The 27,224-nt window shown below is 47.5% G+C and overlaps 1 protein-coding gene across 1 annotated transcript in view; it reads left to right on the forward strand.

The window, feature by feature from the left end:
• INPP5D (inositol polyphosphate-5-phosphatase D) overlaps window positions 1-27,224 on the forward strand; it is a 112,813-nt gene that overhangs the window by 75,201 nt on the left and 10,388 nt on the right. The window contains exons 10-21 of the mRNA XM_084780466.1: window positions 6,408-6,514; window positions 8,638-8,740; window positions 10,462-10,658; window positions 11,094-11,211; window positions 14,114-14,210; window positions 14,742-14,880; window positions 16,425-16,533; window positions 16,696-16,784; window positions 19,564-19,645; window positions 22,963-23,052; window positions 25,209-25,322; window positions 26,604-26,686. Of these exons, the coding sequence (XP_084636592.1) occupies window positions 6,408-6,514; window positions 8,638-8,740; window positions 10,462-10,658; window positions 11,094-11,211; window positions 14,114-14,210; window positions 14,742-14,880; window positions 16,425-16,533; window positions 16,696-16,784; window positions 19,564-19,645; window positions 22,963-23,052; window positions 25,209-25,322; window positions 26,604-26,686 (1,328 nt within the window). The remainder of the gene's footprint in view (window positions 1-6,407; window positions 6,515-8,637; window positions 8,741-10,461; window positions 10,659-11,093; window positions 11,212-14,113; window positions 14,211-14,741; window positions 14,881-16,424; window positions 16,534-16,695; window positions 16,785-19,563; window positions 19,646-22,962; window positions 23,053-25,208; window positions 25,323-26,603; window positions 26,687-27,224) is intronic.

A 27,224-nucleotide genomic window follows, 5' to 3' on the forward strand; every position in this document is an offset into this window, starting at 1 on the left:
TTCAGTTGCCCTTCTTCAGCTAACAAAAATGTAATGGCGGCTTCTTTATGAAACCCACTTTAATTGGAAATGGCTCAAGATTTGGTGTCTTGGTTATCTCTGTGTCTTTATTCTTCTGAGCTTGCAACAAAGAAGGAAGGGTGGCGGGACAGCAAGACAAAGGTGAATGAAAAGACAAAACACATGACGGGGAGGAGTTATATAGATTTCAAAACTGGACTGAAATAAGAGCATAAGACTATGAAGTGAGCTGCTGGGAGGACTGGGTGTTCTTTCTGGAGCCCCAGGTTCAGATCCAGCACAGCTCTCAACCGTCTGTAACCCTAGTTCTGGGGGACCCAATGCCCTCCTCTGGCCTCTGTGGGCTCTGCATGCATTTGATGCTCAGACAGACACAGGCAAAATACCCGTACACATAAAATACAAATTTTAGTTAAAACCAACAATGGCGGCGCATGCCTTTAATCCTAGCAGTTGAGAGGCAGAGGCAGGCGAATCTCTGTGGGTTTGGGAGTTAGAGGATAACCAGGACTTCATAGAGAGGCCCTGTCTCAAAAAAAAAAAGTTTTTCATTTTAAAAACATTTTTAGGCACTGGAGAGATGGCTCAATGGTTAAAAGCATTGTCTGCTCCTCCAGAGGTCCTAAGTTCAATTCCCAGCAAACACATGGTGGCTCACAACCATCTATACTGAGATTTGATGCCTTCTTCTGTGTGCAGGTGTGCATGCAGACAGAGTACTCATCTACATAAATAAATAACTCTTTTAAAATATATTTTTAAATTAACAGAGGAACGAAAAAATGAAGAATAACTCTGTACAAGAGTCAAAGGCTGGGGGGGGGGGGTGTCAGGAATTCAAGTTAGCTTTGACTATATACAACCTTGTTCCAAGAATCTAAAAAGACATAAATAGATTTTTTTTTAAATGTAAAGGGCTGGAGATATATCTCTGCTGTCAAATGCTTGTCTGCCACGTGTGGGCCCCTGGTACTATCAAGTGTAGAATAAAAACAGCCAAAGAGTAAAAAGGTAAAATTGAGGAAGGCTCCCAGAAGGTGGATTTGATTTTGTTTTTGTATTTGAGGCAGAGTCTAATTCTAGCCTGGGTTGTCTTGGAACTCACTCTGCAGTTCAGGCTGGCCTCAGACTTGGCCCTGATGGTGCTCTTCCTTGCACAGGCTCCTGACATGCGCCACCATACGCAACAGGCTTTTCTAAATTGTACCAGCCCAAGGAGTTCATACCAATAAGTCTTAGTAAAAGAAAAGAGGGGAAAGAGAAGAGCTCATGAAAGAATCCAGAAAATCAGGGCTGGAGGGATGGCTCAGAGGTTGAGAGCACTGACTACTCATCCAAAGGTCCTTAGTTCAATTCCCAGCAACCACATGGTGGCTCATAATCATCTCTAATGAGATCTGGTACATGCAGATAGAACACTGTATATATAATAAATAAATAAAATCTTTTTTTAAAAAATCCAGAAAACCACCTCAATGACTAGCAGGCGTCTCTGGGTAGAGAATGTCCCGAGAGCTCAGCACAACAGAGAAGGCACCTGTGGGCTCTATGGAGAGGCTGTCCAACCTCCTGAGTGAGCTAGGATCCAGAAGACATTAGGGATTCCCACAGGACTCAGCATGCGACCCCATGCTTAGAGTCTAGAAACTTTCCCATTGGAGTCATGAAGGACGCACTCCTTCCTTCCATCTCTGTTATGAGGAGTCTACCAGGGACTCCCACTAGAGACTCAGTGTTCAAAGTGGTTATTTGTTTGTTTGGTTAGTTAGTTTTGCAGTCATGGAGATCAAACCTAAGATTCTATGCATGTCAGGCAAGTGCTAAAGGAAAATAGGAAAAATACCTCAAGATATATGTATAGGCAAGTCTTTTTTTTTTTTTTTTTTTTTTTTTTGAGACGGCCTCATGTAGCCCAGGCATTCACTCCTCATCCTTTTGCCTCCATTTCCCAGGTGCTGGTACTAGGGCTTCTGCCACTAGGCCTAGATCTAGGTAAGAACTTCCCCCAAAAAAGTACTCCAATAGCTCAGGAAATATAGCGACAATTGACAAATGAGATTTTTATAAAATTAAAAACCTTTTGCCCAGCAAAGGAAAGAGATAGCAGAGCGAAGAGACAGCCTACAGAATGCAAGAAAGCCTTTGGCAGCCAGACATCCGACAGGGGTTAATGGCGCAGTGATACCTGCAGACCCATGTTTATCACAGCAACACTTGTTTACAGCCAGGTTATGGGACTGACCTTGGTGCCCATCAGCGAATGAAGACAGTGTTCCCATACATGATGCGATGAGCATTACCGAGCCATAAAGAACGCGAGATACTGTTTACAAGGAAATGGATGGAGCTAGAGATGAGGAAGGGAGGGAGAGAAAGAGAGGAGACATGGGGAGCGAGAGAACGACTGAGGAGGGGGAGGGGAAGGGACCAAGATGGGAAAGAGGCAGGGCAAAGAGTAACTGATGAAGACGTTACAATGAGTAGATGTGTTAATATGTGTTCATTTAAAGGTCAAATCGATTTTAGAAAATAATTCTGGGAAAGCTACTAGAGACGTTACTATGCCAAAATGAAGGTGCAAACAAGGAGGAGGGCGTGGAATGTGTGAGAGAGAAGATCCAACAAGAGGGACAAAGGAGTAGATTTCCAGATGTTGAAGAAGGTTTTTCACCAGACCTGGAGGCTCTGGGAGAGTAACTTAGTCACAGGCCACAGGCAACAGAGAAGTGCTTAGTCATATGGGAATGTGTCTTAGTCAGGGTTTCTACTGCTGTGATATAACACCATGACCAAAAAGCAAGTTGGGGAGGAGAGGGCTTGTTCGGTGGCTTACACTTCCGGATCATAGTTCCCCATTGGAGGAAGTCAGGACAGGAACTCAAATATGGCAGGATACTGAAGGTAGGAGCTGATGCAGAGGCCATGGGTGCTGCTTACTGCTTGCTTCCCATGGCCTGCTCCATTAGTCACTAACTGAGGATATGACCAACAGCTAGAGCTCATAGAGGCATTTCCTCAACTGAAGCTCCTTTCTCTTGATGACTCTAGCTTGTGTCAAGGTGACACACAAAATCAGCCAGGACAACAGACCCCTTCAGTCCTGGGCCTTCAGCTGCCACTGAGGCTGCACCTTCACCAGTGGCCTCTCTTGGCCTCTAAGAGTGTCAAGCCTCAGTTGCTCTCTACAAACTCTTAATGCCTTCAAAACTAGTACCATCTTGGTGACTTACACAGTACTAAATGTGGCTACCAACACAGGGTACAATCTTGGCTGTCTCTGGGACATAGCCTCTCTGTGCTCTCAGAAAACACTTCCCAGATTTCACATCCTTGATGGTGGTTTCTTCTTCATCACCGCTAATGCCTGAAAACATCAAAATTTCTCTTTAGCGGTTCTGGTATCTTGCTAGTCACAGCTGATTTTTCGGCCCCAGCAAACCAGAACCATAGAAGCTTAAGTCAAAATAGTAACAGCCCTGATGGAGTCTGGAATCTTCCCTCTAAAATGTCACAAGCCAGGCCTCCATCCTCTGCACTGCTGTTGACATCCTTATCTTCCAAGCTCCTAGAGAACTTCCCACGGTGCTCTCAACACTCATTGGCTGTTCTAGCCCAAAGTTCCAAAGTCCTTCCACAATCCTTTCCAAAACACGGTCAGGCCTGTCCCAGCACTACCCCAGTCCCTGGTACCAACTTCTGTCTTAGTTAGGGTTTTACTTCTGTGAAGAGACACCATGACCAAGGCAACTCTGAAGAAGGGAAACATTTAACCGGGGCTGGCCTACAGTTTCAGTCCATTATCATCACAGCGGGAAGCATGTCAGTGTGCAGCCAGACATGGTGCTGGAGGAGTCCAGAGTTCTACATCTTGCCATAGGCAGCAGAAGGAAAATTTCCACAGTGGGCAGTGCTTGAGCATAGGAGACCTCAAAGCCCACCTCCATAGTGATGCACTTCCTCTGGGAAAGCCACACCTACTCCAACCAGGCCACACCTCCTAATAGTGCTGTGCCTCATGGGCCAAACATTCAAACAAAGGAGTCTATGGGGGCCAAACCTATTCCAGTTTGAGAGTTACAAATTTGGAGGAGAGTGTCAATCAAGGAAAGCACACAGCACAGGCTTAGGATGGTAGCTCAGCATGAAGTATCAAAAAAGAAAACACGGTAGTTGTAGTTATCTTAACACAGGAAGAGTTTAACATAATTTTATTGCTTGAGAATTTTCATGCATGCTTAAAATGTATTTTGACGATATTCAACCCAAACTCCCCTTAACCCATCTTAGACTCTTCTCCCAACTTCATGTCCTCACTGAGTCCATTTTGTGCTGTCCATGTACTCGTGGGTGTGAGACCATCCCCTGGGACTTGGTACCTAGCAGAGGCCACCCCCTTAAGGCTCCCCCAGCAGCCAGCTGCCAGTAGCTACTCAGCTGAGTGAGGGGGTTCGTGAGCCCAACTCAAGAAAACATGTTTTAAGTTGTGTGGGAAAAGAAGAGCATCCAGGCCTAGTCTGTCAGGAGCCATGTCATAGTCATGGTAACATAAGCATTGAGTGTTTTTCTAGCAAAAATAGGATGGTAAGACCTCTCTCACTCTCTCTTTCTACCCTCTTACTTTCTCTCCTTCTTCTTCTCCTCCTCTTCCTCCTCCTCCTCCTTCTTCTTCTTCTCTCTCTCTCTCTCTCTCTCTCTCTCTCTCTCTCTCTCTCTCTCTCTCTCGGGTACCCTTCCCCCCTTTTCCTTCTCCCCCCATGCTCATTTAATAAACTCCGTATAACATAGGAAAAAAAAAAAGGATGGTAATCCAAGTGGTGGCACATGCCTTTAATCCCCGCAATTCAGAAGCAGAGGCAGATCTCTGTGAGTTCGAGGCCAGCCTAGTCTACAGAAAGAGTGCCAAGACAGCCACAGCTACATAGGGAAACCCTTTTTTTAAAAAAGATGGTAGAAAGATGATGGGGAAACAGAAACCATGTCTGGTAGGGAGTCAGAGGGAATACAGTCAGTATGTGTGAAAAAATCAACAACTAAGCTTTATCTTCTACAGTGGAAAGCTAATATGTAATAGGAACTATTCCCTGTATTGTGCATATGTGTACGGTGTGTGTAGGTGTGGGTGGGTGTGTCTGTGCGCATGCGCGCATGAATGTGGGCATGAACTATGGCTGTGTGTGCTGTGTGGAGGTCAGAGGACAAATTCTAAGAACCAGCCTTGCCTTCTACCTCATTTTGAGGCAGGGTCTCTCCTGTTTCTACCACTCTGTGCATTCCTGTGGCTGGCTGGCCCAAGGTTCCAGGTAATTCTGTCTCTACCTCCCATCTCCCTGTAGGAACACATGGATCACAGATACCAAATCAGGGTTTTCCTTAGGGTTCTGGAGATAAGAATTCAGGTCATCAAGCCGGGCATGGTGGCGCACGCCTTTAATCCCATCACTCAGGAGGCAGAGGGAGGCAGATCACTGTGAGTTCGAGGCCAGCCTGGTCCACAAAGAGAGTCTAGGACAGCCAAGGATACACAGAGAAACCCTGTCTCAAAAAAAAAAAAAAATTCACGTCATCAAGGCAGAGGATTTTTTTCACTGGGCCATCTTCCCAATTTGCTTTTGTTTTTTAAGGAAACATGGGATAAATTTCAAAAGAGTTCATTAGGAAACTTGAGATTAATTGTCCTGGGGTAGGGACAGGACATTGGAGGGAGGGTGGAAGGATACTACTAACAATAGCAATTTAAGAATCTCATGGAATGATTTGATTAAATTTTATCTTTATTATTTTTAATTATGCCTATATGTCTATGTATGTGAGGGCAGGTACCCCAAGAGAACAGAGGAGTCACAGCCCCCAGGAGCTGGAGTTACAGGTGGCTGTGAGCTGCCTGATGTGGGTGCAAAGGATTGCACACAAGTCCTGTGAAGGAGCAGGATGTGTTCCTAACTACTGAGATGCCTCCCCATCCCCTCAATTTTTGATTTGAAAAAAAAAAAAAAAAAAGAAAACTACAAATGTGAATTTTTCACAAATTAAGCAAAACAGAAAGGAGATGAGGAAGCCAAGCGGCATGGAGGGAGAAAGATAGAAGGATGGGTAGAGTTGTGCTGTGTGTGTGTGTGTGTGTGTGCGTGCGTGCGTGCGTGCGTGTGTGTGTGTGTGTGTGTATGTGTGCGTGTGCGTGTGCGTGTGCGTGTGCGTGTGTGTGTGTGTGTGTGTGTGTGTGTGTGTGTGTGTGTTATATGAAAGCTAACTCTAGCTTGCTCTGGGTAACACACTTCTCAAGAATGAGCCCCGAGGGCCAGGCTGTGGCTTGGGCGCCTCGAGTGCAGATCAGACACAGTGGTTGGAGGAGCAGATGCGTGAGCCAATGAACCTCTGTTTTTCTGAAGTCCTGCAGCTCATCAAGTCCCAGAAGTTTCTGAACAAGCTGGTGATTTTGGTGGAGTCAGAGAAGGAAAAAATCCTGAGGAAGGAGTATGTTTTTGCTGACTCTAAAGTAAGTGACCCTAGACATCTAATGCGGGGTAAGAAGGGACATGTGTCTTGAAGACTGTGGTGTGCCAGGGGCTAGGATCATTAGCTGCCTGGGTTCTAGAGCACCCATTTCACTCCCGGGAAGCTGAGCTTAGGTGGCTAAGGGCCAGCTGAGACTCACTAAGTTTTAGTTCCACTGTCCCAGTATCACAAGTGCTGTCTTCCAGGTGCAAGAAGGCATTCCTTGTCTCACGCCCAGTGCTGGGCTGGCCAGAGGCCTTTATTAACAATGTCTCTTGGCTAAACTTAGGAGCCCTTTGGGTCAGCTCTAGATTTAAATCTGAGTCCTGACCAGCACTTCCCCTGTGAAGACCTCTGTTTTTAAATTCTGCCCCACTCTGCGGACATAAGATGCCACCACCACCACCATTGGTAGACGGAGGGAGAGGCACTATGTATGGGCCATGAGAAAACCCCAGGATGTGCCTCAGCCCAGCCAGAGGCGGGTTCTCTACCCCTTCATTGCTTGCCTCAGAAGTCACCCCAAATGGGCTGAATCCCACCTAGGGGCCTCACTGTCTGTGCTTGTTGGAACAGTTCATATGAGGCAGTGCAGACAGATGGCAGAACAGATAGGGCATGTGTCCTGGCATGTGTGGTTGCCCCTGCCTGTCAGACATTGGAGACAAGCTAAGGGAGGGCTCCCAGAACAGCAGTCTCACAGAGGCAACCCCCGCCAAGTTCCCAAGGCATCTACTTTCACCCATCCTGGGAGCAATTATGAGGGTACAGAGGCCAGCCCAGGCAGACTGGAACAGTGGTGAGAGTGCAGGCGGATGAGAGAGAGCAGAGAGAGGTCACAGATCTGGGTAGTGTTCTGTGCTTCAGGAACATAGATCCAAAACTAGTTATTTCTGCCCCATTGCTGCAAGCTCAAAGGGGTTGAGACACTGGCTCTTGAGCCATCCCCACCTAAAGACAGGTTTCAAGAAAGAAGCCATTGTTTTGTGTTGATGAGCTGGTGCCTTTGGAGTAGGCAGTTGTGAAATGGCTGGCTCTGCAACCAGGGACATAGGGCATCCGGCCTTTCATGTTGTCACTGCTTGAGATTTTGTGTGCTCTCATGTTAAAGCCTGCCACCCTACTGACGACAGTCCTTTTGACTAAGAGACAAGTCAGCTACATGCCCCATTGTCAACATAGGAGAAATACGTGTAAGAGAGCAGGGAGTGTCTGCTCAATAAGTTCTTTTGACTTTGCTTAGTTTCATTTTCTTTTTTTTAACTATTGAATTTATTTATTTAGCGGTAGGGCATGCGTGTGCCACAGTGCATGTGTGGGAGTCAGAGATCAGCTTGCGGCAGTCGGTTCTATCCACCATTTGGATCCCAAGGATTTAGCTCAGCTCCATATCAAATGCTTTTGCCTGCTGAGCCACTGCACTGGCCCTGATTTCTTTACATTTTCTTTCATCAAATAAGTAACTCATACCATTGGTTTAAAAAAAAAGGAGCAAATACAAATAGCCAAAAGTTTAAAAAAAAAAAGGGGGCTGGAGAGATGGTTCAATGATTAAGGCCACTGACTGCTCTCCCGAAGGACCCGGGGTTCAAATCCCAGCACCCACATGGCAGCTCACAACTGTCTGTAACTCTTAGATCTGACACTCTTACATAGACATACATACAGGCAAAACACCAATACACATACAGTAAAGGTAGATAAATAAATAAATAATGTTTTAAAGTTTAAAATAAAAACAGCACTCAGCACCAATCAACTCTATGGACATGTTGCAGAATCCTACTGTGGTTAGATCTTGGTGCAGTTCCTAATTTTTTTTTTTATTCCAAATCACATCCTTGCAGTGGAATGGCTGAGTCCAAGAAGCCACATGCTCATGGTTTTGAATGCATCTCTCCAGGTGGCTGCCTTTCACATTTATAGTGAGATAGATAGATAGATAGATAGATAGATAGATAGATAGATAGATAGATAGATAGATAGATAGATATAGATATAGATATTATACATATCATATATACATCACCCCTTGGTGTTTTTTAAGCTGACCACATCCTTTGTTGAGGCCAGCGTGCAGGGAGGTGGAGATCTTTCTCAGTGTGTCTGCCCTTCCTCCTGCAGAAGAGAGAAGGCTTCTGCCAACTCCTGCAGCAGATGAAGAACAAGCATTCGGAGCAGCCGGAGCCTGACATGATCACCATCTTCATTGGCACTTGGAACATGGGTGGGTCCCTGTGCCCCCTCCCTCCTACCTACTCTGCTTTGCTCCACCTTCCTACCTCAGCATCTGCAAGTGGCACAAGGGGGCACCTCCATCTCTCCCCCATAGTCCTGGTCTCCATCCTATATGTTCAACTTCTTTTCTAGAGAATTCTACCTTTGTCCGATGACGATGACGAACAAGAAAAGCAGGCTTTAGGATTAGTGCACGCCAGGAGTAGCCACAGTATGTTGCTCCGTAGCTTACCAAGGGGCCCCAGGCCTTGAAGGAAGAAGTTTGGCCCTGGTTTATCTAGAGAGGAGATGAGGGGGAGAGATAGATCCATGGATGGATAGATGGGAGGATGGATGAATAGATAAATGGTCCCAAATTTAAATTTAATAAAAATAATATTTAAGTTTTTACCATAGATGTATTGTTAGAAATAAATAAAGAAATATATATGCTAAATATATGATCATATATTTCATATGATAAATACATAAGTAAAATATTTAAGTAATTATTTGGTACAAGTACTCAGCTAGAAATAAAAGCTAAGGTACAAAATATATATTGGGCTAAATATATATATATATACAATATTATATATGGTACATATCATAAACAATAATATATTGTCATATATTATTATACTAAATATTACACTATACTAATTGCCAGTTATACTAAATAATGTTTTGATGTAAATACTGAGCTAGAATTAAATAGTTAGAAGATATACAGTTAAATCTGAATCTCTCAGTCAAATAACTATTGCGTGGGGCATACTTATTCTAAAAATCACCCATCCATAAGAAATTCAAATGTAACAAGTATCTTAGTCTATTATTAACTCCTTAGGCTCTCGCCCTCAGGGGTTCGTTCATGTGGCACAAGGACCTTTCTAGTTTTCTTGAATGTCTGTAGAGAGTCCTTTTGGTTGGACATGGTGGGGTCATCCCACGGTGCTGGGCGGGAGCACCCTTCCAGCAGAAGTCACGGGTGCAACAAGCTCGAGCCCTGCTGTACATAGCAGGGTGGGAAGGTCTTCACACGTGGGCCACTGAGAGCCCTGGGGAGCAGAGTTTAGTAGTGTTTACTATTTGGATTCTTACCTTCTTGTCTGCCTGTTGGCCAAGAGACCTCCTTGGGGGTATGGGGAGAACATCTACTTGTCCTTAGTGCATCTCCAGAAGTAGATCTCCCATCATGCCTTGAAGGAGCATCTTTCATTCATTTTTCAAAAACAGAGGCGAAGGAACGCTGCCGGCTCCTGCTGTTTCTCTGGAGCACCTCTCCGTCTCAGTTCTTAGCTGAGCATAACTTGCTTCCAGGAAGCCTTTGGTGTTTCCTGCCAGTAGGATAGAGGCCTCCGTCCAGGACACGTCACACACCATTGGAATTGTAAACTCCTGGGTGACGGGGCCTCATCTCAGGTCTTACTGCCACCCTAGAGCCTACGACATGCTTGACAACCTGTTCAGTTACAGCAGGGTTCCATAGAGGAAGCTCCCAGTGTTTCCATTCTATGAAATGTGAAGTTATCTTTACAACAAGATCTCATGAAGCCCTGATCATAGCTGACATGAACAGTGGTGTCAGCACTGAGTGCTTCATCGCGGCATTTGCCTCAGTGGTTTTTGTAATTATGTGATCCTCCTCTTCCCCTGTTTTGAATCCCCCCTGATGCCCTTGACCTGACATGCCTTTGACTCACTTGGTGTTGGGTTTTGCTGTTGAAGGTAACGCACCCCCTCCCAAGAAGATCACGTCCTGGTTTCTCTCCAAGGGGCAGGGAAAGACACGGGATGACTCTGCTGACTACATCCCCCATGACATCTACGTGATTGGCACCCAGGAGGACCCCCTTGGAGAGAAGGAGTGGCTGGAGATACTCAGGAACTCCCTGCAAGAAGTCACCAGCATGACATTTAAAACAGTGAGCAGCTGGCCAGGCCCAGGGTGGGGAGACAGTGTCCTTTTCGGAGCATCTCAGAAGTCAGACAGGATACGTCCAAAGATGGACAGGAGCTCGGTGGTCCCCCCACTTTCAGAGCCAGAGATATGAGTCCAAGGTGTCATCCTCAGAAGTTGATGGCATTCGGGTCCTCCACCTTCCCCGCTGCGTTAAAGGATAATATTTACTTCCTGGAAGCATCTTCAGCCCCAGGTCTCATCTCTGAGGTGCTTTGTCTCATTCCTAGGCATTGTTAGAAGTCCCCCCCCCCCCCGAAAGCTAGAGATTACAGAGTATAGGCAGGGCGTCTTACCCCCGGGGGGCGGATGGAGGTGGATTCCTTTGGGATGCTTGGGGTTCCAACACTGCACCTCCGCCTGGTGTTGCAACATCATCTCCCACTACCGCCACCACCAGGTCGCCATCCACACACTCTGGAATATCCGCATAGTGGTGCTTGCCAAGCCAGACCATGAGAATCGGATCAGCCACATCTGCACCGACAACGTGAAGACAGGCATCGCCAACACCCTCGGTGAGCATGGAGGGGAGCCTCATAACCACGCATGCTCCACCTCTTCCTTCTCCTGGCCAATGTCCCCAGATTAAACCCTGAGAGCTGGTCCTGGGATCCATTAGTCTTTAGCAAATCCAGATGTTTCCCCCTGCAGAAACTCATCCAGGGTCTAGACCAGCCCTGGGGAACTGGCTAAAATGTGGGCTCTGTCTCAGTAAGTCTCGAGTGGTTTCCGGTGTCATTCTGATACATTTTCAGGTGACACTAGTGGCAGCCCGTCTGGGGACCCCACTTTGAGTAGTAAGAACCTAGAATAGAGGTTGGCAAACTTCAAATGGAAACTGTGACTTTTTTAGGCTTCACGAGCCATATACAACTGCCCCTCTGTTACTGTCACCTGAAAGTTACCACAATCAACAGAGGAGATGCATGAGGTGGCTGTGATCAGGCTGGGGTTAACCATAGTCTAGAGGCTGTTGGCCCAAGAGAGCCCAACGTGCGCTGTAGGAAATGGAAACTAGCCAATGCTGAGTGGGTTGGTGCAAGAAAAAGAGATGAGAGTGGGCAGGCTGCATATGTGGGAGAGCAGAGTCCACACCTGCAAATGTGGCCTCTGTGGGTGTGCAAGCCTGTGTGTCAGGGTGTGAGTATGTGCATGAGTGGTAAGGTGGGCAAGGTGACATTGGACATGTTTGTGTGTATATTTAAATGTGCATGTATGTGTGAGTTCATGGGAGCATGCCCTATGTATCTAGATATTTGGAATTGTGGGTATATATGTGTCTATGTCTTTTTTTAAGTTTATTTATTTATTATGTATACAGTGTTCTGCCTGCATGTAATACCTGCATGCCAGAAGAGGGCAACGGATTTCATTATAGATGGTTGTGGGCCACCGTGTGGTTGTCAGGAGTTGAACTCACGACTTTTGGAAGAGTAGGCAGTGCTGTTAATCTCTGAGCATGGAGAGATGTCTCTGTGTCTTTTATGTGAGCCTGTAAAAATCTGTTTTTCTGAACATGTGGCTGTGTGGATGGGAGTGTCCCAGTGTATATATGTGAGTACAAACACTAGAATATACATGAATTCTGTCACAACCAGGCTAGCAGTTTCTGGACTTTGACTTTGGGGACAGGACAGGGTCCAAGAAAAAAAAAAAAAAAAAAAAAGGACACAAGATTGCTTCATTTGAGAAACTCTGCTTTTCCGCCCATGTCTGTACTCACTTGTCCTCTCTTGCCGGCCACAATAGCAACATGGGGTTAGACTGAGTTCTGTCTCCCACAGAACTCCCCTGCTTGGATTTCTTCCCTCCCTGGGCTTCCTGCTCCTCTCACTGGCTTCTGCACATAATTTGTTCAAATGTCTCATTAAAAATTACAACTGTGGGGACTGGAGAGACAGCTCAGTGGTTAAGAGCATGGCTGCTCTTCCAGAGGACCCAGGGTTCAATTCCAGCATGCACAGGGTAGCTTACACCTGTTTGTAACTCCAGTTCCAGAGGATCTGACACCCTCATACAGACATAAATGCAGGTAAAACACCAATGCACATGAAATTTAAAAAAAATTATGCCAGATGTGGTGGCGCATGCCTGTAATTCCAGCACTTAGGAGGCAGAGGCCTGTGAGTTCAAGGTCAGCCAGATCTACAAAGTGAGTCGAGGACAGCCAGGACTATAAGAGAAACCCTGTCTCAAATTAAAAAAAAAAAATTATAACTGCATGTTTTTAACCAGGCCTTGCTCTAGTGCTGGCCCTGGATCCCAACCCTTCTTTCAGAACCTAGTGGTAGAGTGCTTGCCTGGTATATGCAAGGCCCTGGCTTAGGTCCCCAGCGCTAAAGGAGAAGAAAACAGATCATCTCCCTACCACACCCCCAAAACATGCATGCGATTTTGGTTGGTGATGGGCCTGTGTCTACCACCCCTTGCCTTCCAGTGTGCGTGAAGCACCTGTTTCTGAGGTCTAGAATCTCTGACTCAGTTGTCTAGTGTTTGCCTCCCAGGTGGATTCTCTGAGGCTGCTCTGCTGGCCTGGGGAACACACTTTAAGAACCACTAGTATGGTTTTTAAAAAATCAACAAGGTGGAGCTGGAGAGATGGCTCAGAGGTTAAGAACACTGACTGTTCAGAGTTCTGAGTTCAATTCCCAGCAACCACATGCTGGCTCACAGCCATCTATAATGAGTTCTGGTGCCCTCTTCTGGCCTGCAGGCACACATGCAGGCAGAATACTGTATAAATAATAAATAATTAGCAAGGTGTGGGCATGTACACTCTTGTTTGTTTGTTTGTTTGTTGTTTATTTTTCGAGACAGAGTCTCTCTGTGTTAGCCTTGGCTGTCCTGGATTCTCTTTGCAGACCAGGCTGGCCTTGAACTCACAGCCATCCACTTGCCTCTGCCTCCCAAGTGCTGGCATTAAAGACGTGTGCCACCATGCCTGGCTGGGCGTGTACACTCTTACGTGTGCATGCACATGTGTGTGTGTGTGTGTGTGTGTGTGTGTGTGTGTGTGTGTGTGTGTGTGATTGGAATGAAGGGTTTTGATCCTACAGGAGTGGATCCTGAATGGACAGTCAATTTACTCAGCTGGAAGAAGGAAGCACCTCCCAAATCCCAAGGCTCCAGGCTGTTCTGATCCTCCCTGTCTCTAAATACTCAGTACCACAGTCCCCAACATCCCCATACCCAGAAATGGATGGCAGTACCTTCCCTCCCCTGTCCTAATTAGAAAACCACATGGGCTGCTGCCATCTGCCTGTCACTGGCATGTCCCGTCCCGGCTGACCTGTCTACTTTACGTGCCTGCTTCTCTTACTCTTGTTCACAGCATCGGCTGCCCTTTACCTCACCTCAGCTTCCAACCCCTTGACAAGCCCACCTGGTTGACATTCTGCTTCTTTCTTCCTCCCTTAGGAAATAAGGGAGCTGTGGGGGTTTCCTTCATGTTCAATGGGACCTCCTTGGGGTTTGTCAACAGCCACCTGACTTCTGGAAGTGAAAAAAAACTCAGGTAATGGGTTTACCAGCTAGTTACTAGCACCCAATAACCCTAGCCCTCCACACACCCTGATGGCTTGCCCAGCCTTCACCTCAGCCCTTCTGGACCTCTGTTGTCTTAGCAAAGACACAGTAGCACAGTAGAGACCTCAGGTGTGTGTGTGTGTGTGACTCTTGCCTGGAGGACAGAAGACATTTATGTCATTAACCTACTAGACCCCTTAAGCCAGGTCCATTTCTACAGGAAAATACTCCCAAGAAGCATCCTATAGCTCAAAGCCCATTTTGTCTGCATGTGGCCCTGTCATGATCACTGTGGCCCATTCACTGATCCTATTTCCTGATGGATAGATTCCTGCTTAGGATCTAGACTCTATACTTCCAACTGGGTCTCCCAGGCATGCTCAGACGCCCACTGAGACAGAGCTGCAGTCCCTCTAAGTCTCTGTTTCCCACATGTCACCTCTGACTTCCTTCCATGGCAGAGTGAGGACAATGCCCTGCGCTAGACGTGCTAGGTGTGGCCCTTGTTTCCCTGAACTAGGCGAAATCAGAACTATATGAACATCCTGCGGTTCCTGGCCCTGGGGGACAAGAAGCTAAGCCCGTTTAACATCACTCACCGCTTTACCCACCTCTTCTGGCTTGGGGATCTCAACTACCGTGTGGAGCTGCCCACCTGGGTAAGGAGACTCCAGCTTGGGTAGAGCTGTAGGGTTAGCTGTGGACGGATCGAAGAGCTCTGAACCCTGAGAACCCGGCTAAGGCAGCAGGTCCTCTCTGGGACTCAATGCAGCTGCTGTCATGGAGCCTCTGACATATATATATATATATATATATATATATATATATATATATATGTATATATATATGTGTATATATATATATACATATATATATATAGAGAGAGAGAGAGAGAGGGAGAGAGAGAGAGAGAGAGAGAGAGAGAGAGAGAGAGAGAGAGAGAGAGTTCCCTTCTGTTTGTGTCTACTTTGCCCCCAGGACTTCTATGGCCACCTGCTCCTCATTGTCAGTGTCTCTCCAAACTGCCAGCCAGCCAGCAACAGCTGGGCTTGGTTAGGAAGCACAGGCATCTGAGGCCACCAGCTGACTTATCTCAACAAATAATGGGCTCACTAATGGATCTGAGGCATTGCTTTCCTGCCTCCAGGAAGGGGATCAATAGACGTGGCCACAGGATGAGTCTAGAACCCACGCAGTTGTTTTTCACGTTCATGGAAGTTGAAACAGGAGACAGCGTGGGGTGGAACAGTGAGTGCCCTTCTGTCTAGGAACCAGAGTTAGCAGCTTGTTTCACTCCCACTGAAGGACTTTAATCAATTCCCACACTCTGGTCCTGTGAGGGACAAAGGGAACACAGCAGGAGCTGACCCTGTTTTACAGTCGTGCACATAAAGAGGCTAGGAAAACCGCTGAGAGGAAGTTAGTTATACATCAATCACAGTTGAGGTTGAACCTCAGGTGTCCCTTTAGCTCAGGCAGTTTTCCGTATGACTCCATGTCCTTCAGCCACCTCTGGGCCTCCAGCCACCATTAGAGCTCTGTAGACTACGTGAGCATCACCATACCAGCTCACCATACCTTCCCCACTAGAGAGGGTGGCATCTGACTTCCCTGGGAATAAGCAAGCAGATAGGAGCACGGGAAGAGTTCACCCCGACCCTCCTGGGGAAGGCCAGCCACAGCTCCACACCCACCTGGGTAGGAAGCCAGAGCTGGTCCAGTCACAGAGAGGTAGACAGGAGAGAGGACAGCTGGACCCCAAGGCCAGCACTCCCTCTTACCCTGCAGTGTGGTACCAAGTCTTGTCATTAGGATGCGTGGGCCTCAAGGAGAGTGATGCTCAGACCCCTCAGAGCCAGGAATTCCCTCGCACTGGTGGATTTACAGCTGGATGTCCTTGTTCCCACAGAAAGAGACAGAGAAAGCAAAGGAGACATACTACCCGTCTCATGAAGTATTACTGACAATGGGGCTTAAAAGCCAGTGTGCAAGAAAACCAGCAGATCCACATGCAAATGTGGGCCAGCCTAGAGCTAGCTACGGTGATGATACAGCCCTTCCAGGCTTTCCTTGGCCATATGAAGTGACTGAGCACTAGGAAACTGCAACCCAGACTGCTGGGACTCGGGTCCTGGTGGGTGTGGTCAGTGGGTGTCGTGCGGGGAGGAGCGAGGGGTCTGATGGGGGCGTGTCCTCATTGCAGGAGGCAGAGACCATCGTCCAGAAGATAAAGAAGCAGCAGTACTCAGATCTGCTGGCCCATGACCAACTGCTCCTGGAGAGAAAGGACCAGAAGGTCTTCCTGCACTTCGGTGAGGACACACTGGCTCTCCTTTGCATCCTTTCCCAGCATCCTCTCTCTCTCTCTCTCTCTCTCTGCCTGAATGTCCCGACCAAGGGGAAGGGCTATATCTGCGGAGGAAGGAGCTGGAGGTGTTAGGAAAGCCAAACTGAGGGCCACGTGTCTGTTTCAGAGGAGGAGGAGATCACCTTCGCGCCCACCTACCGATTCGAAAGATTGACCCGGGACAAGTACACCTACATAAAGCATAAAGCGTCAGGGGTGAGTACTCCCGGAAGCAGGTCTCCTTCCCCCCCCTCCCTTCCGCCCCCCCCCCCCGCCCCCCGTCCCACCTCCTTTTGCCCAACTCACCATTCCATGGTGGCTCCTAGAAAGTAGGAAGCATCCTCCATCACCAGGCAACAGCAAAAACAAAAGTTAGAATGTGCCCGCGGGGCCTGGGGATGTAACTCAGTCAGTAGTGAGCACAGAGCTCTGGATCCCATCTCCCTATGGCATCTCTAATCCCAATGCTCAGGAGATGGAAGCAGGAAGCAGGAGGATCAGGAGTTCAAGGCCATCCTTGACTGCATAGTGAGTGTGAGGCCAGTCTGGCCTGCATCAGGCTGTCTCCGAAAAAGAAAAAGAAAAAACTTTCACATACTGACACAAATCTTGGTGCTAAAACTGCCACCAACTTGCACATTTAAGAAAGAAAGAAAGAAAGAAAGAAAGAAAGAAAGAAAGAGAAATCTGAATTAGGCCAGGCAGTGGTGGCATACACCTTTAATCCCAGCACTTGGGAGACAGAGGCAGGCAGATCTCTGTGAGTTCAAGGCCAGCCTGGTCTACAGAACAAGTTCCAAGATAGTCATGGCTACACAGAGAAACCTTGTCTTGAGAGGGAAAAAAAGCTGAATTAATACTGTCCCTATTCTAAGATCCTGGGAGAATTTTAAAGCATTGTTTCTGTTTTGGTTTTTCGAGACAGGGTTTCTCTGTGTAACAGAGTCCTGGACTTGGTTTGTAAACCAAACTAACCTCAAACTCACAGAGACCCACCTGCCTCTGCATTCCGAGTGCTGGGACTACAGGCGTGCACCACTATGATTGGCTCCTACTAAGACTAACTTTAGGGATTTATGTATTTTTATTTTATGTGTATGGGTGGTTTTGCCTGCGTGAACAGCTGTGTATCACATGCATGCAGTGCCCACAGAAGACAGAAGAGGATGTCAGATCCCCTGGAGGAGGGGTCACAGATGTGGTGAGGTACCATGTAAGTGCTGGGAACCAAACCCAGAGCCTTCTGCAAGAACAACCAGAGAGCTTTTAGCCACTGAGCCATCCCTTCAGCCCTGTACAGCTGACTTTAAAAGACCAAAACGAAGCCCCACCACCATAAAAAAGAAATCTGTTAGCCAAGATTAAACAGGTTTCCATGCTTCTGAGTATGGTGGTGCATACTTGTAATCCAAGTACCTGGGAGGCTTAGGTGAAAGAGTCATAGGTTCAAGACCAGCTTGGGCTACAATGGCTAGACTTTAAAACACCACCAGCAAAACTGGTTTCTTCACTGTGGGACTTAGCCACATCTGTAAGAAGTTCAGAACATTATAGTTTTCTCTGTAGGTAAAGCTACAGGCTGAACCAAGCTGATCACAGCACGACTAATTCATATATTAACAAAGCCACTCTGGGGAAAGATGCAATAAAATACTCATTTATTCAAAGAGTTACTGATGGCCAAGAATGGGCACTCTCTTGAGTTAGAAACTCTCCTAGGTGACGAGAGGCCAGAACTGAACGAAAGTTGGCCCCAGCTGTTCATAGGAGGAGAGAGAAGACAAGTGGGTCGTCAGTTGAAGGACCCATAGACAGAGCAAGCTCTGACCCTGGCCACTTTTCATGGGGTCCAAGGCTAGGACCATCAGCCCAAGACAAGTCCAAGGAGAAGCAGTACCAGTTGGTGGGCGCTGATCACTGCTGAAGCTGAGGAGGCAGAGGGAAAGCTCAGAGCTCTCTCTCTCTCTGGATGAGATCTAGGCACTGTCTCGACCCAGGGCCAAGAGACCCAGGAGCAGTGAGAAGGGAAAAGTGGAGTGAAATGCAGGGTGGGTTCTAGCAGGAAGGAGGAGAGGGGTCTAGGTGCAAGGTGAACTCACATCTGAAAGTGTAGAGCCCAAAGCAGAGTTTAAAGAGTTGGGGAGTTTAAAGCTTAATTAAAATAAGCCAAACTCAGAAATAGAAATCTCATATTTTCTCTCATATGAAGAATTTAAGATTTAAGCACATATTCTTATTTCTATCTATAAATATAAAAATATTTCTATATCATTTACATATAACACAGACATACAACATATATGCCATGAAAGCAGAAAGAAGACCATGTAAGGGAAAGAAGGAGGGAGCCAGAAGAGATGGGGAGAGGGTACTGAGGGGTGAATACTGGCAAAGTACTGTGGTACACATATGAAAATGTCATGATGAAACCCATCGTTATGCATGCTACCCTAAGAAGAAGCATTTATAAAACAGTGTAAGGGGCTGGGAGATGGCTCAGTCATTAAAAGCACTGGCTGACCTTGCAGAGGACCTGGGTTCAGTTTTCAGCACCTCCATGGCTGCTCACAACCGACTGTAACTCCAACACCAGGGGGCGGGTATTCAACACCCTTTTCTGGCCTCGGTGGACACTGCTGCACACATGTGGCATATGTAAGTATGTGCAGGCAAAACACTCACACCCGTAAATAAATAAAATATATTTTAGATAGTTTAAAGCTACCCGAGGGAGCCAGGCGTGGTGGTGGTGGTGTGCCTTTAATCCCAGCACTCGGGAGGCAGAAGCAGGCGGATCGCTGTGAGTTCAAGGCCAGCTTGGTCTACAGAGTGAGTTCAGGACAGCCAGGACTAACACAGAGAAACCCTGTCTCAAAAAAAAAAAGCTGCCTGAGGGGAAATGCTATAAAAAGTCAACAACAATATTGTGGTTTTGCCTTTACTGAAAACAGTGGAGGCGGCATGCATGCCATAAAACTGTCACATTGCGTTGCAGATGAAGTACAACCTGCCATCCTGGTGCGACCGGGTCCTGTGGAAGTCTTATCCCCTGGTGCATGTGGTCTGTCAGTCCTATGGTGAGTGAAACACTGGAGGAATGGAGAGCAGGCTTTGCGTTCTGAGGACAGTGGCAAGCCGAGGGGATTCCGTGTGCTTGTCTGTAAAATGAGAGACCCCCTTAGAGTCCTAATCAAGGGTCCTGAAAGAGTTGGTGTATCCCTGTCCCCCTTGGACTGCAATGCAATAAATAGCCCTGCTCAGAGAGACATTTGAATTATAAAGCACTTTTTTCTTTTCTTCTTTTGTTTTCTTTTTGTTTTATTTATTTACGTTTATTTGTTTGCTTGTTTCTTTTTCAAGACAGGGTTTCCCTGCGTAGCCTTGACTGTCCTAGAACTAGCTCTGTAGACCAGATCGGCCTTGAATTCAGACATTAGCCTGCCTCTGCCTCTGCCTCCTGAATGCTGGCTTTAAAAGTGTGCACCACCACCTTCTGACCTTATAAAGCACTTTTAACAGCAGCTTTTTTTTTCTTTTAATTGAGAATTTAATACAATTATATGTATTCTGGTCAAGTCCTCCAGTTCCTCTCTCATCCCTCCACGCAGTCTACCCTCCCAATTTCATGTACTCTTTAAACAAAACAAAACAAAACAAAACCCACTCAGTCCACTTAGTGCTGTCAGTATGTGTTGGGTGTAGGAGCACCTACTGAAACATGGGTTTTTTGTTTTGGGAACCAAACCCCTGAAGAAAAGATCTTGTCCTTCCCACAGTAGCCATCAGTTGCCATTAGCTGCTTAGCTAGGGGTGGGACTTCATGAGCCCTTCTCCCATCCATGCTGGGATGTTGGTTGGCTTGGTCTCCCATCTGTGCTGGGATTCTAATCACCATCTACTACAAAAAGAAGCTTCTCCAGTGAGGGCTAAGAGATGTGCTAATCTAAGGGCATAAAGGCAATAACTTATAGGACAACAGAACACTCTGTTAATATAACAGACCATAGTAGTCGGTTCCCCTAAAGCCTATGGCCCTGCCAATCACGGATTTTTGGCCCAAATAACAGTAACAGGCATTGAGTTCTGATTTGTGAGGTGGAGTCACTTGGGGTCAATCAGAAAAGTGATTGGTTACTCCCATATTTGTACCCCCATTGAACCAGTGGGCATATCTTACCAGGCCAGTTGTTACAGTGCTTGCAGAGTTCACAGATGGGTATGATTGTTGAATAGTCATCTCCTCCCACCCCTCACCTCCCACCCCTCACCCCCGACCCCTCACCTCCCCTACCCCTGCTAATATCACAAATAGGACCTTTTGGTACTATTCTTTAAAAAAGAACCATATTGAGTTTGAGCCATATAAAATGATATTTTAGCAGATAGAAAACAGGTAACTAAGGCCAGGTGTGGTGCTGCACGCCTTTAATCCCAGCACTCTGAAGGCAGAGGCAGGCAGATCGCTGTGAGTTTGAGGCCAGCCTGGTCTACAAAGGGAGTCCAGGAAAGCCAAGGCTATACAGAGAGACCTTGCCTTGAAAAGCAAAAAATAAATAAATAAATAAATAAGGTAACTACCAGGCATTCACATGGTTCAGGCAAATACATACCATTAAGCATATTTGGGGAAGCCTATGACTACTTCACTGTGAACCCCAGCTGGAGATATGGCTCGGCAATTAAGAGCACTTGCTGATTTTCCAGAGGGCTTGAGTTGGCTTACAAGCACCTTCACAGAGTGGCTCACAACTACTGTAACATCAGCTCCAAGAGATCCAACTCCATCTTGTAGCCTCCAGAGGCATCTGTACATGCATGTGTGTGAGCACGCACATACACACACACACACACACACACACACACACACACACACCTTAGAAGATGAAAAGAAATCTTAAAAACAAATCACTTAAGTCCTAGGCAATGGCACTCAACCCTTATCCCACAGTACGCAAGCCAGAGATGTCTCACGGGCAGTTCATGACCCATACCTGTCCAGAGGAGCCCTCATATATACCCACCCCTCAGAATAAGGAAGTGGGCTCAGGGACTTTTGCCACTGACTTAGCAGTACCTTATGGTCCCACCCTCTCTGGAGACTATGTAAGTCTGATCCCACAGATGAAGGTGGTTTCTGTTCCCCCTCAAGTGTACATGTCTGCTGCTGCCATGGGATGGTTTAGCACATGTGTTACAGCGCCCTTCCTCCTGCTCTGGAGCTCCATCTTCTGGAAGTGACCGCACTAGATGACCTTCATGCATCACCTTTAGCCACGTGGCACAGCAGCATCTCTCCTATTCGTAGCCTCAGCAAAGGCACTGCTGTGCTATCAGAACCTGAAAGTGGGGGCAGGAGCTATATACAGCTCAGGGGTACAGTATTTTCCTGCCATGCATAAGGCTTCCATCCCTAGTACTGCTCAAAACAGCCAAACAAAACAAAACAAACAAAAAACACCAGAAAGTACCCATTTCCCATCCTCCACCCAGACGCCTCCCTGAGTGTTTCTGCTTGTCTGCCGCCACCCCATCATGTGACCCTCTTCCCAGCACTACACAGAGTGAATCTTATGGATACCTGCTCCCCAAATCCTGTAGCCCTGAGGAGTCTCTCAATTTCTGTCTTAGAATATCCTGCCACTATCTCCATCAATCAGCTGCTTCCGCACAGGGCTAAGTGATGGCGGAGGCTCATAGAACTGACTTTCTCTTCCGAGCCTAGCCTTGGCCTTCAGGACTGCCCCCACAGTAAAGGTTTTAGGAACTGGGAAGAAGATGGGTCTGGAAGTGGCCATTAGGATTGAGGAAGGCATACATCCTACACATTTCCCAGTGTATGAGAAGCAAAGAGGAAAATCAGCCTCACACCCAAGGCTGTGCCATCTTCCATGGAAGGCCGAAGACATATTTTGTTAATTTTTTTTGAGCATAGGACACAGTAGAAGGGTTTAAGGAGTTGGAGGCAGAGGAGACCAAGACATTGGAAAAATAAAAGAGAATGCATATCTAGAATGCAAGAAAAGGGGTCCGGGGAGCCTGGGAGCTAATGGGGGTATCAGCTATCTCTTGCTGCATAACAAATGCCCTAAATCCCAGTTCTTAAAATACTGAGTCCTCTGCTCACAGACCTCGGGGCTGAACTGAATTTGGACAGCTCCTTTGTGCTGTTTGGTGTCAGTTGGACACACAGGAGGTATTTGATCAGATCTGGGGTTGGCTGGCTATCAGCAAGAGTGACAGTGATCACTCCTGATCCAGGAGGCAGGTTAAGGCACCGTTGAGGGTCCCCAACTTTAGGTCCCAGCTTGTCCTGTCCCTGCTGTGGGTTTGCCATCCGCCTTTGCCAGCAGGTCTTCTCCATCCCTGCTTAGACATGCCTCTCCCTACCTTTCAGGCAGCACCAGTGACATCATGACGAGCGACCACAGCCCTGTCTTTGCCACATTTGAAGCGGGAGTCACATCACAATTTGTCTCCAAGAATGGTAAGCAGCAGGCAGCATCAGCTTTTTTGTTTTCTTTTGTATTTTTGGTTTTTGTTTTTTGTTTTCCTCAAAGACAAGGGGCCTAGGGCATTTATCTTCTGCTTGTAGCTACCATGTTAGATATAGGCCCATGTTTTCCCTCCCACAGGCCCGCGGTGTACATACATGCTCTCTTCATATTCAGGCCACATCACAATTTCAGCCCAGAAAACCTTCTTTTGAAACTCATTTTGGTGTAGTTAAAGGGGTGGGGGGTGGAGGTCATAAATCAGTGTTTACCAAGGTATGGGCTCTCTAATACCAAAGAATGTTCTGGGCTGTGGAAACACAGATGAACATTTATTCATGATAAATGCGCTTTCGTGTGTTTTAAATATGTCTCTTCTGGATAAGCAAGTACTTCAAGTTTCCCCCAGTGGTGGCATATTTTATTTAATTCCATCTAAGTTTAAAAACTGGCTCTAATTAAAGAGGATACTAATCCTGTGGCCGCATAGTAGGTTGAGATGGTGAAAACCGTGGAGGTGGAATGCGGGTGAATGAATCCTGGGAAATAGGAATAAACTCAGGCTTACAGGTGCAGGCTATGCTTTTAAATTGCCCAGCCAAGCCCTGATTGCTGGGCTACCCTTATCACAGCAGGACTGGTGTGCCCGTCCATCCAGTGCTGTCTTATGTGACCAGGAAGTCATGTCATCCTCCCCTCTGCCCACTCCTTGCTTCTATGCAACAGATAACTTAACTGACCTAGGGATCCCGAGTGTGAGGCAAACCCAAACACAGACAAAAAAAGCTGTCTCATTCTGTGCCCCGCTGTACTGAGGGACATAGATGAAGCTGGGCCACTGTCTTCCTTGAATGCCCTTCTCCCTGCTGTTGGGTCAAACTTCTCTGAGTCTGGTGTGACCTCCCTTCTCCACTCAAATCTTCACACCTGTTTTGTCTCCTTCCTACATCTGGCCAATTTGTTCTACCGCCTTGCTAGCCTTTGGGCTCTACCTCCTCCTGGCTTGCACCCATCTCCCCTCTCTCTGAGTTGTACAAACTTGGTAGAGTAGCCCCCGTGACCTTCCAGCTGTGTCTGGCTTGGTTTCCTTTTGCTGCAACTCAGTCCATAGCAGATGCTTGAAAATACCGGTCACCAGTGTTGAGCTCTGGTGGAACATTTATCTAAGCAGGATCTGGCCAAGGTGCTGTGGGGTTTAGAAGAAAGGAAAGAAGGAAGTTTGACCAGCATGGAGGAGGAGGTTGCTTTTGAGTGGCTTAGCATTTATATGGACAGACTGAACATTTGCTTTAAAACAGTTCAAGACCAGGGTGGTGGCACACACCTTTAGTCCCAGCACTTAGGAAGCAGAGGCAGCAGGCTCAGAAATTCAGTGTGGTTCTTAACTACATAGACTTTGAGACCAGTTTGGGGGCACATAAGACCTTGTCTTACAAAACAAAAACAACGATAAAAACCAGTTCGACGATGCTTACAAAAATGCCATGGAAAGCAACACAGTTTTAAGCCTGTTAGCTGAGTCATAACTGTGCCTGTGACAGTAAGGGCAGGTCTCCTTAGCTGTGGACTTAGAACAGCAGATCTGTTGAGCCTCTGAGTCTCTGTATGAACTCTCTCAGAACTAGTGGGGCAATCTGGGTGTGCTGGCTCATGCCTTTAACCCTGGCTATTGAGGACTTGAGAGCTTGATGCAGGAGGATCATCCTTGGCTACATAATAAATTCTAGGAATTCCAGGCAAGCCTGGACTACCTAGAAAAGGAGAAGGGGTGGAGGAATGGATGAATTACTTGGGAGACTACAAAGTGAGGTTGAGGTGGTTGCCTGAGGCCACACAGGTTTGTTAGCAAAACTGAGCTCAGCTCTTGGGTCCCTGCTGTCTTTACTCTTCTGCGCTGCACCCTCTGTGGCCAGCCTGGGACAGATCAGAGAGGCTGTGGCCATCATCAGGGATGCTAAGCTTGGGAGGTGAATCATGAAGCTTTTACTTTAAGGAAAATCTCTCCTTCCTCCTGGACACTCCCCACATCCCTGGGCCCTTAGAGGGAACCCAGCATGGTGGGTGGACACACAGAGGAAAGAAGCCGCTGGGAGGAACCTTCATCTCTAAGGACAGCGTGCAGCTAAATCCCTGGTCTCCTCTGCTCCAGGTCCTGGCACTGTGGACAGCCAAGGGCAGATCGAGTTCCTTGCCTGCTACGCCACACTGAAGACTAAGTCTCAGACTAAGTTCTACTTGGAGTTCCACTCAAGCTGCTTAGAGAGTAAGTGGCTCGTGAACTACCCTTAGGGTGACTCTTTCTCAGAAGTACCTTTTCATTCATCATTGACCCCTCACCCAGTTTCCTTTCTCTCTCTGATGAGAATTCATGGGTGGACTTCAGAGGCTACAGGTGGGGTACCTAGGGGGCTACCCAGTGGCTATGAGGCCCTTTCCTTACCCCTGTGATCTGTTCTTCCACTGCCTCAGTCCTGGAGATAGGGGCAGCCACTGCGCCCTGTGCCCTGGCTTCTCTCTCAACATTCTCTAGGCAGACTCTTACCCATTTCAGTTTCCACCAAGCTGGGTTCTTACTCAGTGAGAGTCCCCAGGCAAAGCTTCAGAATTCTGGAGATCAGGCAGGGCCTTAACAGCTGCTACTGCCTGCTCGCTGTTGCCCTGACCCCCCCCCCCCAACCTCCGCCCCTGCCTTTTCCATATCATGGCACTTTGATTGTGGGGCTCACTGTGGCTGGAAGCAAGGTAGGGATGGCCAGTCCCGTTTCAGGTGGCAATGTTGAACACCTGCCATGTTTACGAAGGATCCTTTCTATACAACATCTCTGAGACTCCCATGCCAAAGAATCACATGCTTTCTAGTTCTCCCTGGGATGGTTTGAAGAGTGAAGGGGGCAGGGTAGGAAGCAACTCTGCAAACAGACGTATGGACTCCTTGCTTCTAGAGCCCAGGAGTGCTGCCAGCTGGGATCTGCCCCTCAGGCCTCTCTGCACCCTCAACCCGTCCGAGCCTTTCCTGGGGTTATGCTCGCTTCACCACAACACCTGGGAGCCCCAGCTAGGCTGCCAGGGTCAAAACAGTTCCAAGAGGGATGAGGGGCTTTGTGAGGGTGTTTTTAATAAACTATCGAGACATTTGCATAGATTTCTATGGAAACAGCATATTAGGAGGCTTAAATTAGATTTTCAAAAGGCTGCTATCTTGAGTGGCGTGGGACGAGCTGTCATGCCTCCAGATCTTCCTGCCTGCAGTGTGATGACTTCTTTGTTGCCTCGTATATTGCAAAGAAGAGTCAAAAAGGAAGGGGGGGGGAGGGGGGGAATCTCTTTGATTTTCCTAAAAATAATTAGGCCGTGTTGGCAAATGACCATGCCTGGAGCAAAAACAGAATCCCCAGAAAGCCTCACTCCTAAATGGTACGGAGGCCCCAGAGACTTCAGAAGGGAGAGGCAGTGTGCCGTGGTCTGAAGACGGCGACCCTCGGGGTCTTTTCTGTCTGGTTCTTGCTCTGTGGCCCTGCAAGCCCAGCCTCTTATCCTCTCACAGGTTTTGTCAAGAGTCAGGAGGGAGAAAACGAAGAGGGAAGTGAAGGAGAGCTTGTGGTGCGGTTTGGAGAGACACTTCCCAAGGTAATACAGGAAGGGAATGTGCCTGGGGCCCCGAGGGCTGCAGCAACGCAGGCCAGTGCGCAGCTGCAGCAGGTCTGTCTGCCCAGATCGTAGCCATCCCAGACCAAGGCCAAAGAGGCCAGCTTAGGCTTCCTCGTCAAGTGATTTAAGGCATACGTTTCATCACGGATAAGTGGCCTCAATATTCCTGGGTGGTTTCCAGCCCTCACTATGCCCGTTCCCCTTCGGTTCCTCTTTGGTTATTATTACCCTACTTGTGCTTTTGGTGTTTGAGATTAACCTGGAGCCTTTGCACATGCTAGGCAAGCACTCTTCCATCGAGCTCTGTCCCTGATATCACTGAACAGCAGTTTTTAGCTGCAGGAAGTTGGGGGCCAGTGCTGACATTCAGAAGTCAGCCTGCCACTCACCAAGTCACACCTCTAACAAATCACCGGGTACTTCAAGCCCCAACTGAGGGTCTTTGGCGAGGAGACACATTTCCCCAGCTGGGGAGCAGCCTATGGTGCCTGTGTTGCTGCAGCTGCTAGACCTTGAA

This window comes from Acomys minous (assembly GCF_964271855.1).
Source record: "Acomys minous genome assembly, chromosome: 4".
NCBI lineage: Eukaryota > Metazoa > Chordata > Mammalia > Rodentia > Muridae > Acomys > Acomys minous.